The sequence below is a fragment of the Pezoporus flaviventris genome, unplaced genomic scaffold (assembly GCF_033815535.1).
Source record: "Pezoporus flaviventris isolate CSIRO_AGI_PZ_B2104156 unplaced genomic scaffold, CSIRO_AGI_Pfla_v1 ptg000007l, whole genome shotgun sequence".
Classification (NCBI taxonomy): domain Eukaryota; kingdom Metazoa; phylum Chordata; class Aves; order Psittaciformes; family Psittacidae; genus Pezoporus; species Pezoporus flaviventris.
The window spans coordinates 68,300,806-68,315,103 of record NW_026892555.1 but is presented as its reverse complement, the minus strand read 5'-3'; the positions used below and the strand labels follow the sequence as shown (position 1 = coordinate 68,315,103).

Sequence of the window (14,298 nt, the reverse complement as noted above, 5' to 3'; positions counted from 1 at the left end):
ATTTTTGCTTTCCTGGACTACTGCTTACCTTTAAAAGAATGATTTCGGAGGTTTTAACTCTGGGTTTTTTTTTGTACACACAAATACGCACACTCTGAACAGAAGCTTTCTTAGAGGATAAACTCCATCAATGCTAACTCCTTCCTCTCCTCTTCTCACTTTTCTTGTTGTATCTCCTTCTTAAAGATTATTTTTATTTCCTTGGGTACCTTCACAGTAATGCCGACCAAATGATGATGAGAGTGTGTCATCTGAGGCATCCTCTGTGTATCAGGCAAAAAGCTGTGTATACTTCCAAATAAAGGATTTTGTTCCTAGGGTCACTCTCTTTTCAACTGAAGATGTATTTTAACCACAAAAGTCAGAAGAGCTAGCTCTTCTTCATCTTAGTTAGGAAGAGCTGAACACGAATGGAGAAAAGGAATAGAAGAATCTAGGTGCCAGAAAGTTAATGAGGGAATACAGAGGTTAGGTTATTCTCGTCCTGCAGGTTCATTATATTTACTATGAGAAAACTAGGAAATACAAGTTCATTATGTTTACTATAAGAAAACTAGAAAATACAGTAGGTTTCTTGAATTAAAGAGCTGGATTCTTTTTTGTCTAAATTTGACTTCACTAAGTTCTGTTGGTTGTTTGCATGTCATCTCAAATTTAACTAATTTAACTTGAGATGATTTGATTAGATGGGAGGAGGGGAGAGAGCATGTGTGCTAGCTCCCTGTGCAGCCTGCTATTCTGCACAGTTTTTTTTGCAGAAATTCAATTACTTTAATGATTTCAGGTAGCTTTTTTTAGTTCTAAGAATTGCAGTAACCCCCATCTCTAGATGAATTTATTTGGCTTCTTGTTCCACGGTTGTCAACATTTTGAGCACTCATGCTTTCTAACAATGCCTGTGTGGCTGCTGTTGGAAGACATGGTGTCATATTTGGACACAGATACGCTAGTAAACTCTGAATTGCTCCCTGCGGAACACTCTGTTAAAGAGAATTGCCAAGCAAAAGGTCTGAAGGTTGGTGACATAATTGGCCAAGAATAGCAACAGGTAGGCATCTACACGTTACGTTTTCACAATGGTGTGTTGCCTAGATTTCAGAGACCCCTGAAATAGCAGTTTCAGAATTTTGAACTCTGTACTTCCTTCTGTTATTCTTAAGTCAAACCCATAATATTAATACAACAGACTTCTGTGTTTGTTCTCAGTGTCTTTGTTATTTCAGCAGAATATTTTTATTGGCAGTGTATTTTTGCAGTGGCTCCTGAGGAGCTAATGTGGCATTTATGTTTCACTTCAGGCACTGCATTACCTGACCCCAGGAGTATTTTGTGGTGTCTACCAGGCCAGAGATAAAAGCTGCTGTTGCAGCCTAGGAGTGCAGGCTACATTCAAAATACCAGCATTTTCCTATCAGAGTAGCAGTTCCTTTTAAAGTAATTGTGTTCCAACAGCCTCTATGCCCAATTGTGCAGGCTGTACGTGTGCGTAGGCACGGCTCCATCAATGCAACTGAATATAAGCTCTGCAAATTGTGAAAAGCTTGTGAAGTAGTTTGTCAATAGCAATCACTGAGTTAAAAATAAAGCAGAGGTGCATTAGCATTAATAACTACTCCTACAGGCTGTGCTCATCACTCCTGAAGTGCCTCAAAATTTGGGGTATACTGTAGTACATGCAGAATTAGTACTTCTAATATAAAGTTACAGATCCAGAAATTTTTTTCCTCCAGCCTCTAAATTAGTATGTAAGAGTGAGTATGCTAGAGTTTAGAAAACTGCTGACTTCTGTGAGTGTAACAATAAGTTGCCTTCTATATAGAGCCTGTGCCTGACTTTACTTTTAAAATTCTGACCTTACTTTTAAAACTCTGACCTCATAAATGTATTTGATTTATTGTAGTTTTAAAATAATTTTTCAAGAAAATACTTTGAATTATGAAACTATATTTAAAAGAAGAAAGGTGTGTGGGGGGAGGAGTACAAGCAGTTGCAGTGGAGCTTCTTGGAGCATGGGACTTTTAGGTCAAGACAGAGTGACTATATGTCATGTTGGGTTGCTGTCATAGTTGAAAATGAGAACAGCTTTTAGTGTACACTGTTAACTTTGTGCACTAATACATACAGATTACTTAGTTTCCTTTTATCTTGTTAATGTCAAGCTTTTACCTGAGATGGGTCATGTGGCATAACTCCTGGGCTACATGCTTTGGTCTTTCTTTGTGATGTTGCTCAAAATAATGATGACTGGAACATACATAACCATGTCACGGACTGGGTAGTACCTACTCACATGAAAACGGAGAGACTGAGGCTGTTTTCAAGAGGGCAGTTGGTGGTGGCTCTGAAGCCAGATAGTTATTCTGGTGGGTAGGCTGTGATCCATGGGGTGCAATTAGACCATCGCCGTTTTCCATTACTCAGAGAACTAAGAGTGACAGCAATCCTGTTATATTTTAGAGGGCCAGCCATGTGCTAGTGCAGAAAACCTGCATCTGCTGATCTGTAATAAAACTTCAAAAGCATTAAAATATGATGCATTCTGAAAATAGCGTAGTCATTCTCAGTATGAAGCTTGCCCTTAGATGTAACAGTGTTAAATATTCATTTGCACTAATCAGTTTGTGCAGTTTGTTTAGAAATATGAAATATATTTAGGCTGGTGAGCAGGCAGAGCTGTTTTTATTCCTTTTTCCTGAGGAGAAATCTGTTTTGGTAAGGAAGGGAGAAGAGGGCAATGCAGAAAATAAACTGGTATTTGTTGGATTTGATACCAGGGTGGGATATAGTGCTCAAAACAGCTAAACTAGAGGGGAGCATGTTTAAGATCTGTGTAGTTGGAGTGAGCAAATGTGTCAGACTTGTGATGCATAAAGCAAAGCAAGGCTTAGTATTTAGAAAGGAAAAAATGAGTATAAAGGAACTTTACTCCTTATCAACCCTCCTGTGCAAAGCATGCTGTAGGTGAATAAGGAGTATGCCACCACTAATGAGAAAAACTGCTACCCAACAATGTTAAAATGAAAGATGAGCTAAGACACTTGAGTAAGATAAGGATTTTCCAAGTCTGTGCCAGAAGCTAGAATTGAAGAGGGATTTTTATGTCTGCATCTCGATACTGGATTACTTTCATCTCTCCCTCTCATTCCGTTTCCCTGTACCTGTAGAAACAACAGGTGAGCAAAATAATCTTTAGTAGCAATAGCTTAATTTACTGGAAATCTGGTGAGAGCTGGTTGTGCTTCCAGCTAGTGGCTGCAAAGTTGAGTGGTTCTGGTGGTTTATACCAGTAAACAAGTGTATCCTCCTATCTTGTAATGTAGGGCCCTGCATCCTATGGATGTGATCCTTGATCGCTAACCGAACTGAGTATTTTGAATGGTGTTAATGTAGTTAAATAGAAGAGAATATTATGAGTATAGCAGGCTTTATCTTTGTACACACTTGCTGCTGACTTGATAGCACCTTCTGGACATTTATGAGAGAGTTGTCTGTCGTAGTTTAAACCCTAGCCAGACAGCTTGTGCACTCACTCCCAGTGAGTGGTGCCGGGCTGAGAGCAATTGAGGCCAACCCCCCCTGCCCCGGGGCTCTCCCCTTCCCCGCCCCCGGAGGAACAGGGAGGAGGATCGAAAAAGTGCAACTCCTACGGGTTGAGACAAGAACAGTCCAGCAACCAATGTACAACACAAATCACCACCGCTACCACCAACTACAACAATGATAAGAGAAAATAACAGGGGAAGAGAATACAATACCACCGGCCAAGAAATTAGTCCCACCCGGAAGCCCGTGTCCTTCCGGGTAACTCCCAGTTACCCCCCACCCCGGGCATGATGTGCTGTGGTATGGAATACCTCCTTGGCTAGCCTGGGTCAGGTACCCCGTCTCTGCTTCCTCCTGGCTTCCCCTCCTCCCTGGCAGAGCATGAGCCTCACAAAGTCCTTGGTCAGGGTAAACATCACTTAGCAACAACCAAAAACATCGGCTTCACCAGCACTGTTCCCAGGCTGGAAGTTAAAACGCAGCACTGCACCAGCTACCACAAAGGAAAAAACATGACTGCTACTGCTGAACCCAGGACATTATCCAAAATTGGTTCTTCTGGGTGGTCTCTCAGGGCTGGGGGTTGGGAGTGAGGAAGGAGCGTTTTTCCGTGATTGTTGAAAAATACAACTATGTGGTCTTTGAGCAAATAGGGAAGAGGATGACGTTTCCTAATGGCTTGTGGTTCTGCTGTGCTTTTTGAAAAGGAAGGAGGGTGCCTCTGCCATTTTTCTCCCTTAACTTCGGCCAGCTTTCTGCTGCCTTGGGTTAGAGAAGTTAAACCAAGCCAAAGTAAAGTTTGCTCTGGATGCATGTTAATCTAGCAAAGCCTTTTAAAGGAAGAGAAGACAGACTTTCAATAGTTTGTGTAGGCATGGTAAGGTGTATGTTGCCTCCGTATTGAATTGCTACCCACTGGGCTGCTGAAGAGAGAAGGCTAGTGTTTATGTGAGGTGCTCACAAGTATGTGCAAGGAGGAGCAGGTGGTTGTACTCAGTCTGTAGGTGGACGTGTGGGTTTCATGTGTTTGGAATCATGTTTTGTACTTTTCTCCTCACACCTGCCGCCCTCTGGTTTTAGGCATTTCTTGTGTATTACAGGATGCTAAATGCAGTAGATTAAAACAGTAACTGAATTCAGGTGTTTTTTTTTTTCCTTTTTCTTTCTATTCATTTATCTAGTTTCTGAAAGTGGCAGTGGTCATTTATTGGCATTGGATAACTGGCTGATAGTCACCTTTTCCCGCTTCTGTTCTTCTTCTCCCCTGCTGTTCCTTGCTCCTTTTGGTGATATGGTTTAACTCTGAAACTGAGAAATGATGAGCTTTCCTGTTGCACAGCAACAAGGGCTTCTTTATGAAGAGAAATGTGTGTGACCCCTTTCTGTGGGTCAGTGCTTGCAATGAGAAAAAAATCATCACTGGTATACTGTTATCGAACTATTTGAGTCCTCTTAAGCTTGATGGCCTTGTAGTACAAATTATTTTGACCCTAAAGGTTCAGGGACTAGCCACTACTGGCTGGATTTGGTTACATGCAAAAGAAGATGACAAGCCAAGCTCCTGCCCTATGTTCTTGAGTACCTGGCAGCCTGTAAGGAAAACTTGCATGAATTGGTTGCTTAACTTTTCCCAGCCTGTGTGTTCATGTGACAGACAGCCGTGTTGACGCTGAGGGCTCTGCGGGTGCTAGTGAGGTGGGGATGACCCCTGAGGTGGGGCAAAGATCGAGCTCTGCACCTCTGACCTTGCTCTGCCCGTTTCTGGTTATAATTGAAACCAGGACACCCTTCTCCTCTTGTGTGGTATGATTTCACTCTGTAACAGGTTAAATAGCAAAGGATGAGGCAGTAGGAAGCTCTGCTTTTAAATGTTCTGATATTTTAACTGTGCTCAACAGTTAAGTTTAATTGTGCTCAACTTCTCAGTGAAATTTATAACAGTGTAAGTATAAATTTACAAGAGTATAAATATCACTTGGCCTTTTTTGTACTTCCTGTTAATTTTTCTTACGTTTCCCCTATGTTTCCTTACATTTCCATTTTTCTGTGGGAAAACTTGATTTCATGGTTATTTAAGGAGTTTTTGTGATGATGACGCACAAGGACATTAATAAAATTTCTTCTGTTGAAATTATCATTGTTTCACTTTAAAAAATCCCTTTTCTTAAGTATTTACATAGAGATGAATGCAACACCTAAGATGAGTGTTTACTGTACACAAAATAAAAATTGTGAATGTAACCTTGAATCAGGGGAGATTCAGATTGGTACAAGAAAATTTTTCATAATGAGAACAATTAGCTATTGGAATAATCTCCCCAGGGAAATGGTGGGTTCCCCAGAGCTGGGCACTTAAGATCTGCCTGGGCAGGGTGTTGTGCCATCTAGTTTAGGTCCTGCTAGGTGCCTTCCAATCTGGTATTCTGTGATTCTATGACACCCCCTTTCCCTGATGTGGACATATACAGCATGATTTAGTCAGTAGTGATATGATCACATACCTTGAAAGCATAGGGTGGTTCTACTCTGAACACCTCCTGCACGATGTTGTGGGACTTGTCTTGCTTCCTGAAGATGTTCGGGAAGTGAATGAAGCAGGAATCTGCAGGAGAGAAGTACATGTGATTACAGACAGTAGATAATGCTGTCCTGAAGTTCTGCCGTATAGCTACACTTGTTTGGCTCTGACTTCTTAGGCAAAGCTGTTCCTCCTCTTCTGAGGGCCTGCCTCAACAACTGGAATACTGAAGAGTTAAACAGAATTGTGAAGAGCAAAGTGAAATAAATAGAATTAATTTATAAAAAATTGAATAGCAGTCTTCTTTGTGACTATGGGAAACAACTTGGTTGACTCTTCTTTGAAAGGCTGTCTTTATGGATTCTGCCTTTCAATTGTCCTAAAAGAAGATGGTGTTAGTGAGGATTTTAACATGAATTCTGATCACCGGGAAAAGTGTCATGAATGAACTACATGAGGCCATTTTTGAGGGTCTCCAGAGATGGGAGAAGTGATTCATAGTAGATATACAAGGCATTAATGTTTCTCAGAGGGGAGAGACCAGCATCTTGAATTGTTACTAATAAGCTCTAATGAGTGAACATCAGCCATCCTTTGTGTTGAAAAAGGCCGGCAATTTACTAATTAAAAATAATTCATAGGATGGCTTCTCATGTTGTATTCTGCCTGTAAAACGTGTGCAAATGAAGCTTAGAGGCAAAGTAGCAAAGTGATCCTATATGAGGAGGATTTGAGTTCTGTTGCCTTAAAACCTCTGCTCCTTTAAAAAGTGTTGTTTTGATCCCTTCCATCTCTGTGTGTACACATACATGAGAATCAGAATAATTCTGGCAAGACACAGTGTTAAGTAATGGAAATAAAAGATACTGTGTTTCTCCCATTACCCTAAACTCCTATTAATGGATACAGCGTAAAATGTGCAGCACTTTGAAACCTGAATGAATACTATGCGCAGCTGAAACTATGGAGATGAGATGAACATAGGTAGAATGTGCTAGTCTTTATTTTGTACATGAAGTTCTTCCTGTTCTTGTGCTTTTTATATACTAAAGTCATAAGATATTAGTAAAGCACAGTGCCTTTTCCCTAATTATTCAGTATAATTGGAAATTGTGGGCAAATTTCCTAATCTCCATAGTGACAGCAGAACATTTATCTAATTGGAGTTTGCCTTTTGGCATTACTTTGAATAAATTAGCATTTATTAGATACCCTGGGCTACTGGGAAAAAAGTTTCCCAGAGTAGTATTTAGTCTTTCTTGTCTAAAGAATGTATTTTGAATTAGCATAGGTTAATAATATCCTTTGTAACTAGAAAGATAGAGTAGTAATACTGTTGTTATTCTTAGTGACAGAGGCCTGTACTTGGGGGCTCTTTGCTTTAATTCCCAGGAGTCAGAGTAAAAACTTATGTTGCCTTATTTGATGACTTACTCTTTCCCCATGGGGGGAAGAAAGAATAGAACACAATTGAAATACAGCTTTACTTTCACCCTCTACCCTTTCTCCAGAGGATAAACTTAGAATCATAGAATAATTAGAGTTGGAAAGGACCTTAAGATCATCTAGTTCCAACCCCCCTACCGTGGGCAGGGACACCTTACACTAAATCATATCACCCAAGGCCTCGTCCAGCCTGGTCTTGAACACTGCCAGGGATGGAGCATTCACAACCTCCCTGAGCAACCTATTCCAGTGCCTCACCACCCTAACAGGAAAGAATTTCTTCCTTATATCCAATCCAAACTTCCCCTGTTTAAGTTTTAACCCATTACCTCTTGTCCTATCACTACAATCTCTAATGAAGAGTCCCTCCCCAGCATCCCTATAGGGCCCCTTCAGATACTGGAAGGCTGCTATGAGGTCTCCACGCAGCCTTCTCTTCTCCAGGCTGAACAGCCCCAACTTCCTCAGCCTGTCTTCATACGGGAGGTGCTCCAGTCCCCTGATCATCCTCGTGGCCCTCCTGTGGACTTGTTCCAACAGTTCCATGTCCTTTTTATGTTGAGGACACCAGAACTGCACACAATACTCCAGGTGAGGTCTCACAAGAGCAGAGTAGAGGGGCAGGATCACCTCCTTCGACCTGCTGGTCACGCTCCTTTTGATGCAGCCCAGGATACGGCTGGCTTTTTGGGCTGCATGCACACACTGAAGCCGGCTCATGTTCATTTTCTCATCAACCAACAGCCCCAAGTCCTTTTCCGGAGGGCTGCTCTGAATCTCTTCTCTGCCCAACCTGTAGCTGTGCCTGGGATTGCTCCGATCCAGGTGTAGGACCTTGCACTTGGCATGGTTAAACTTCATGAGGTTGGCATCAGCCCACCTCACAAGTGTGTCAAGGTCTTTCAGATTGCAAGCAATGCAAAACAAAGTGGTGTGGACCAATCCAAAAATCACCCTCTATCACTTGCTAATTACAAATGGGCTCTACTGTAGTAATTCCAGTGTACCTAATCCAGAATAATCAAAGGCTATTTGTGTTCTTTTCTTGCATATATAAATCAGTGACAGGAAACTGGGTGACTAAGTTTTTGGTATTGACTGCCAGATAACAAGTGTGGCTGCTTTCCTGAACAGGTACTGGAAACCATAAATTTGAGGTGAAGTTAAAAGAGGTAATTCATCAAAGATGGATTCTCAATTGATTTTCTTTCCTAGTGTTAAAAAGAGCAGAAAGAAAAATCCATGGATATGATGAAAGGTTCGTCATTTCCTTTCCTTGAGTCACTGGCTGTTCCAGGCCCTTACTTCAGAGAGTTGCTGACTACCAGCTGTGGCAGAAGATCGGTATGAAGTATACTGTTAAACGCCCTATTCTCAAAGTGGTCTTTGCAGCAGGAATGTGCCATTTATACCGCAGTGGCCTTCTGGTAGATGGAGGCATGCAAAGGACCCGTCAGTTTGTTTTGCCAAATCCAGAAGAATGAAACATCTTCTGTTTGGCAAGTCAGTCTGAGAACTGCTTAGCTACAGTACTGGATTTTGAATGTAGTAGCACAACACATCTGGGGCTTACAATATTTGTGAACATGGAACCAGTTACAAAAGGGTGCCTAATGCTGTGTTGATACACAAAGGTTGAGAGCAGCCTGTTCAGTGGGCTCAGTGATGGCAGTTTCTTTGCTTCCGAGGTGGTTTCAATAAGCAGATGGTCACTTACCTCAGTAGTGGCGAGGTAGGACTTTCACCTGCCCTTTGGTGAATGTATTCTTGTTTCCCTGCCCTGGGAAGGCTTTTCTTCCTCATACCTTGAGATTTGACACAGGGTTATCTGATGGCGAGAGAGGAGCTCATGTTACTTTTTAGCTCTTCCCTCAGGCTTCTTCAGTTACCCCTCTTGATCCAGTAATTATTCTGGATTCCTGTGCAATGAGTTTTAGAGTGGATCTTCCTAGGCCTTCTCCTGTCACTAGCTGCCCATTAAAAATTTCTATCTTTGATTGTACCTGGCTTTTTTTTAAGAACAGCTGGAACAATTAATGGAGCACTCAAAGATAAGGGAGGACAGGATGGAAATAAAGAGGGCTTATTAATTGCTCTCCCCCGCTTCAGTGTCACTGCAGGCAGGTTCCTGCTTTCAGGTCTGGTCTCTGGTTACTCAGTACCTTTGTAGGAAGTTGGTAGGGGTCTCCAGTCCTTCCCCTAGTGCTCAGAAGGTATTCCCTGCAACCTCTGAGGCTGGTAGTGCATTGCTTGAAAATAAGAAAATCTGGGTTTTGGTTGACTGCATTCCTCATCACTGCAGCGCCCTATCTCTTGGCTGGCACACCTTGTACTATCCCTTGGCTGTATCCTTCCTTGTTAAGGACGTTTAGTAACACATGAAACAGCAGCTTCTTCCTTCCACCTCCATCCAGAGGTCCAGAAACTCTACCTAAATATACTGTAAGAACAGAGAACAGTAATTCATATCCTAAATACCATGTTTAAGTGAACTTAACTTTGCTCGCAGGATTCTAAAGGCGCTGTGATGAGCCCCTCCAATCTTCTCCTATATGTTGAAATAAATAAATTTCCCTGTGTCTGTTGTTTGTGTTGATATTGTCGTGACCAAACAAGGTCTAGTGAATAGGGACTCCCAATGTATAGTTTGGTTTTGCAACATCTTGTCTGGGGACCTGGAAAATGGGAAGGCTATGTTAGAGGTGTAATAGAGAGAAGGACTGCTGTAATCTAACGATCTGAATCTTGTTCTACAGCTTGATGACTGTACCCTGCAGTTGTCCCACAATGGTACCTATCTGGATCTAGAATCCACCCTAGCAGAACAAAGAGATGAATTGGAAGGCTTCCAGGAGGATGCTGGGTAAGTAAATGTTTACTAAATTTAAATAAATAAGGGTTGAGGTTTCAGTGCGTGGTTAACCTGGTATGTTCAAGTCATCACAGAAAAAGAAAAGATAAAGTTCTTTCCTCTGTGTGCACATACATCTCCTCCTTTTTGTGATTAAAAGTTTTATGACTTCTATCTACATTCACTCTTATGGTTTTTCTAAAAGAAGACAGCATACTTTAAGAAGTCTGTCCAGATGACTGTCTTGACTAGTCTAACAGTTCTATAGTTCTTTGGAACTTGATAAATGAAGGTGGTTGGTTCTGAGAACTCTGAGATCTTTCTGATGTAATTGTTGATGTAGAAGATGATATTGGAGTATTGCTCCTGAAGTTATAAGTTCAGTTTCTTTGTGCCTCGGGATTTAAGTCTTCCTCTTACATTCTTGAAGAAAAGACCTGTATCAATTTCTTTTGTACTCCTGGAATTGATTTAGCCAGCCAGAGTGTACCTCTGAGAAGTGAAAGTGAAAACAACAGTTAGCATCAATGTGTATCTGTGTGAATGCATGCGTAAAATTTGTTTTTTAGAATAGGTTTTGTTTTGTTGTTGTGTTTTTGTGGGTTTTTTTTTTTTTTTTTAATTTTTTTGTGTTGGGCCTTTTTGGTGATTGTCTTGTTTGAGAAATAAAATGAACAGTCTAAAACAACTTTTCCTTCCTGGTTGCTATATTGGACTGGATAGCTATAGTTAATTTTATGGGTGCGTTTTGGCATGGACTTCATGCACGTGAGTAATGCAGCTGTGCCAGAAGGAAATTAACTGTATTGTGAATTGGTCAGGGTTTGTTAACCCTAAGTGATGCAGCCCTTTTGCTTATACTGATTTCTTTGCTTTTTGTGATAGCTGTCTTGCTTTTGTTTGATGAATACTTTTTACAAATTTAAACTGTGCCTCTGAAGATTATTTTCTGTAGAGGAGAATTTTAAATAAAACGCTAGAGATACCTATGTGTGCATTTGTGTACGTCCTCATACATACCAGTTTTGAGCATGTTTTGTAAGTATTGGCAGATAAAGAAACAGTTCTGTTAGAAATAAAATTATTTAGAAGAGAGTTCTTGAATAGACATAGTAGCCAATACAACTGAACTGATCCTTCCTGTACCATAGAAGCATTGAATAAAGAAGTTGATCTAGTCTTCAGTTTTATGTAGAGGTGATAAAAATTGTTGCAAAGAACAGCAGGTTCTTATTTCCAGCTTTTATAACTAGTTGAAAGCAGTAGCATGGAGGAAAGACTTTCTTTTGATTTTTTTTTTTTTTTTTTTTTTGGTACTAGTAGCATGTGCCAATATCTCCTTGCTAATTCTAGTAGTTTTAACTTCATTGCTTCTGATCCCCCACACTGGCATCGCTAAGCAATTTGGCAAGAGAGAGATCAGTTGTTGCTTTTCCTGACAACCTCTGCACTTGAAAATAGCAAGCTACCTTCTACCTTGTTTTATTTTCTGCCTCCTTTGGGCACATCAAATCAATTACATGAATTGTTCCTGAAATGTGATTCTAGTTTTCTCTGTGGTGGCTATCCTAGGTGAAAAAAAATAAACAAACAAAGCATGTAGAACTAACCTTACTGCTTGGAGTTGTCTCTCTCCTGTGTTATTTTGAGCTGAAAAATCAGGTTATGTTTCTCTGTACTTTGCATGTGTGTGCAGGCATCCTCTTAACTGTGAAATTTGTTGCAAGAGAACAGTAAGATGATAGAGAGTAATCAGAACTTTAAAAATCTGTGCGGTAGCTTTCCCATATGACTTGGTAACGTCACTTTGGGGTAAATACAACTCGTGATGTTATTCAGAAAAACAGAATATTCTAGACGTAGGATAGCAAATGCAGCCAGTAATGTCTCCATCCCAGGTTTCTAGCATACTCCATTTTTGGGCCCTGCAGCTCTGATTCTTTCCCTGGGAGAGACCAAGGTGCTGAGCTGGAGTACTCCTGTGCTCCTAAGATGGAGTTGCTGGCTGCAAACACTGGGGCTTAGCAGCAGCCCGCTATCTGGGAGAGACTGGCCACAGAAACCACTTAGTCTTTTGCTTTTTTTCTCTCTGGGTCATTTCAAGGTCCTGCTCTTAATCTTCAAAGCTTTTAATTTTCTAAGATTAGGCTACCTCAAGACCTGCCTTTTTGCTATGCTGAGGCTGCTGTGCTCATCGGGGTCACTGAAGTTTGCTGAACTCTGAATGAAGGATTTAGTGGCTGGATATTCGTGAAACTTCTGATCCTGAGTTTTGGAAACTCCTATTAAGAGTGACCAGAATGTCCTGCAGTCTGGCTGCTTTCAGCATCTTTTTGCCAAATGTTCCTGTTTGCCCAGACAAAATGATGGGTGAAGTTTGGTTGGTTGTTTTTTAATCACATTGCTGAAAGGAGACTTATAAATAAATCATGCATGAAACACAATTTTATGTGAGAGGCTGCAGGTATCTGTTTTCTCTTGGAAGGTTTGGATGAGCATAGTGAAAAATTAGAAGGATTTTTCTTGAAGAGGAAAGAGGAGGATGATGGCTGGAGGTTTATGATGTTTATCTGTAAATAACAGGTGTAAGAAACACATGCAGTCATATGTAATTTACATGAATCCTCTTCTGTTACTGAATATAGTGAAAAGAGGCTTTTGGTAGTTTCTGTCTACTACAGCAGTATCTAAACTTCCATTTAGGGAAGGGGAAAACCCAACATACATGCCAGCTCAACCTCTAGGGCTAGCTGAGCAAAACATGGGAGTGTTCTCCTGTGTCTACAAGTCTTGCTGCTGCTGCTTGCACCTTTGGGAATAGCTGTGGGATTCAGGAGAATAGGATCATCTTTATATGTTTTTTTTTTGGGGGGGGGGGGTTGCTGACAGTCAGGAGGGACAGCTGGCCAAGCAATGAGGCTGGAAATGGGTCATAAGAGCATGTAGGAAAACTGCCATTCTTTTCAAATCTAGCATGTATTCATTGCTCTTTTCCTTGTTTTTTTTGTTTGTTTATTATTATTTTTTTTCCTTGCTCCCAACACAAGTTACTCTGATGCTTAATTGTGTAAGGAGGTAAAGTGGAGGTAGTTTAGGTGGCCTGGCTGTTTTGTTAAGGTGCCTGTGACAGTTAATGCTCTTTTCCTTTTTTTTTACTTGTCATTTAATGGAGCAGCAAGAATTATCAAGAGGTTTATGTATTTAAGTTACCATAGAATTGCCCAAATTGTATTTATAGGCATGTCTTAAAAAGGCCCACAAGGTAATGCAGTCCTAAACCTCAGAACACAAAAGTTTCCTCAGATGGCATGTTGCCAGCAATGGAGATTTCTTTGGGAAATATGTTCTCAAGGCTTCTGTTCAGCAGAAAGGTTGTTTTAAAGTACTTCTGACAAATCACTTCATCTCTGATGTCTTTGCATTCCTTCTAGACACCCTGTCCCAAGCCATTTTGACTGTGTGAGTCCAGCTTAAGTTGGATGCCAGACCTTTTCCCTCTTGGTGCTGCTGTTTGTTCTGAGCTCAGACAGAATAGACATCAATGGAGTCTGACGGGGATCTTTAATATTCTTCTTTGTTTGAGAGCTTGAGTCATGATTTTATAGCTTGTGGTTGTCAATACCAAAACAGCTGAGTCTCTCCCCCACTTTGCCCCAGAATTTACTCACAGCTAGCTGTTGTCAAGGGAAAAATCTACATCTGTACCAGCATATCTGTGGAAACATTTGAAGATTTGCTATTTTTGCATTATAGTGATTACTGCAGGCAAATGAATGCAGTAAGAGTGCTTTTCCCATCCCCTCTCCGTAAACAGATCATCTGTAGGGCTTCAGATAGGGTGGCCAGAAAGCACTGGAGGACTGCTCTGAACTCAATTCTTGTTGTGAGTAAACCCATTGATTTGAGAATCCAAACCTTGAACAACAGCAGCACTGCATAC

General features: G+C 40.9%; 1 protein-coding gene across 13 annotated transcripts in view; it reads left to right on the top strand.

Moving 5' to 3' along the window:
* Positions 1-14,298, top strand: part of FHOD3 (formin homology 2 domain containing 3) — a 373,977-nt gene that overhangs the window by 24,082 nt on the left and 335,597 nt on the right. For all 13 annotated transcript variants that reach the window (XM_061449104.1, XM_061449103.1, XM_061449102.1 and 10 more), the window contains exon 2: positions 10,264-10,370. In XM_061449104.1, coding sequence (XP_061305088.1) covers positions 10,264-10,370 — 107 coding nt within the window. The remainder of the gene's footprint in view (positions 1-10,263; positions 10,371-14,298) is intronic.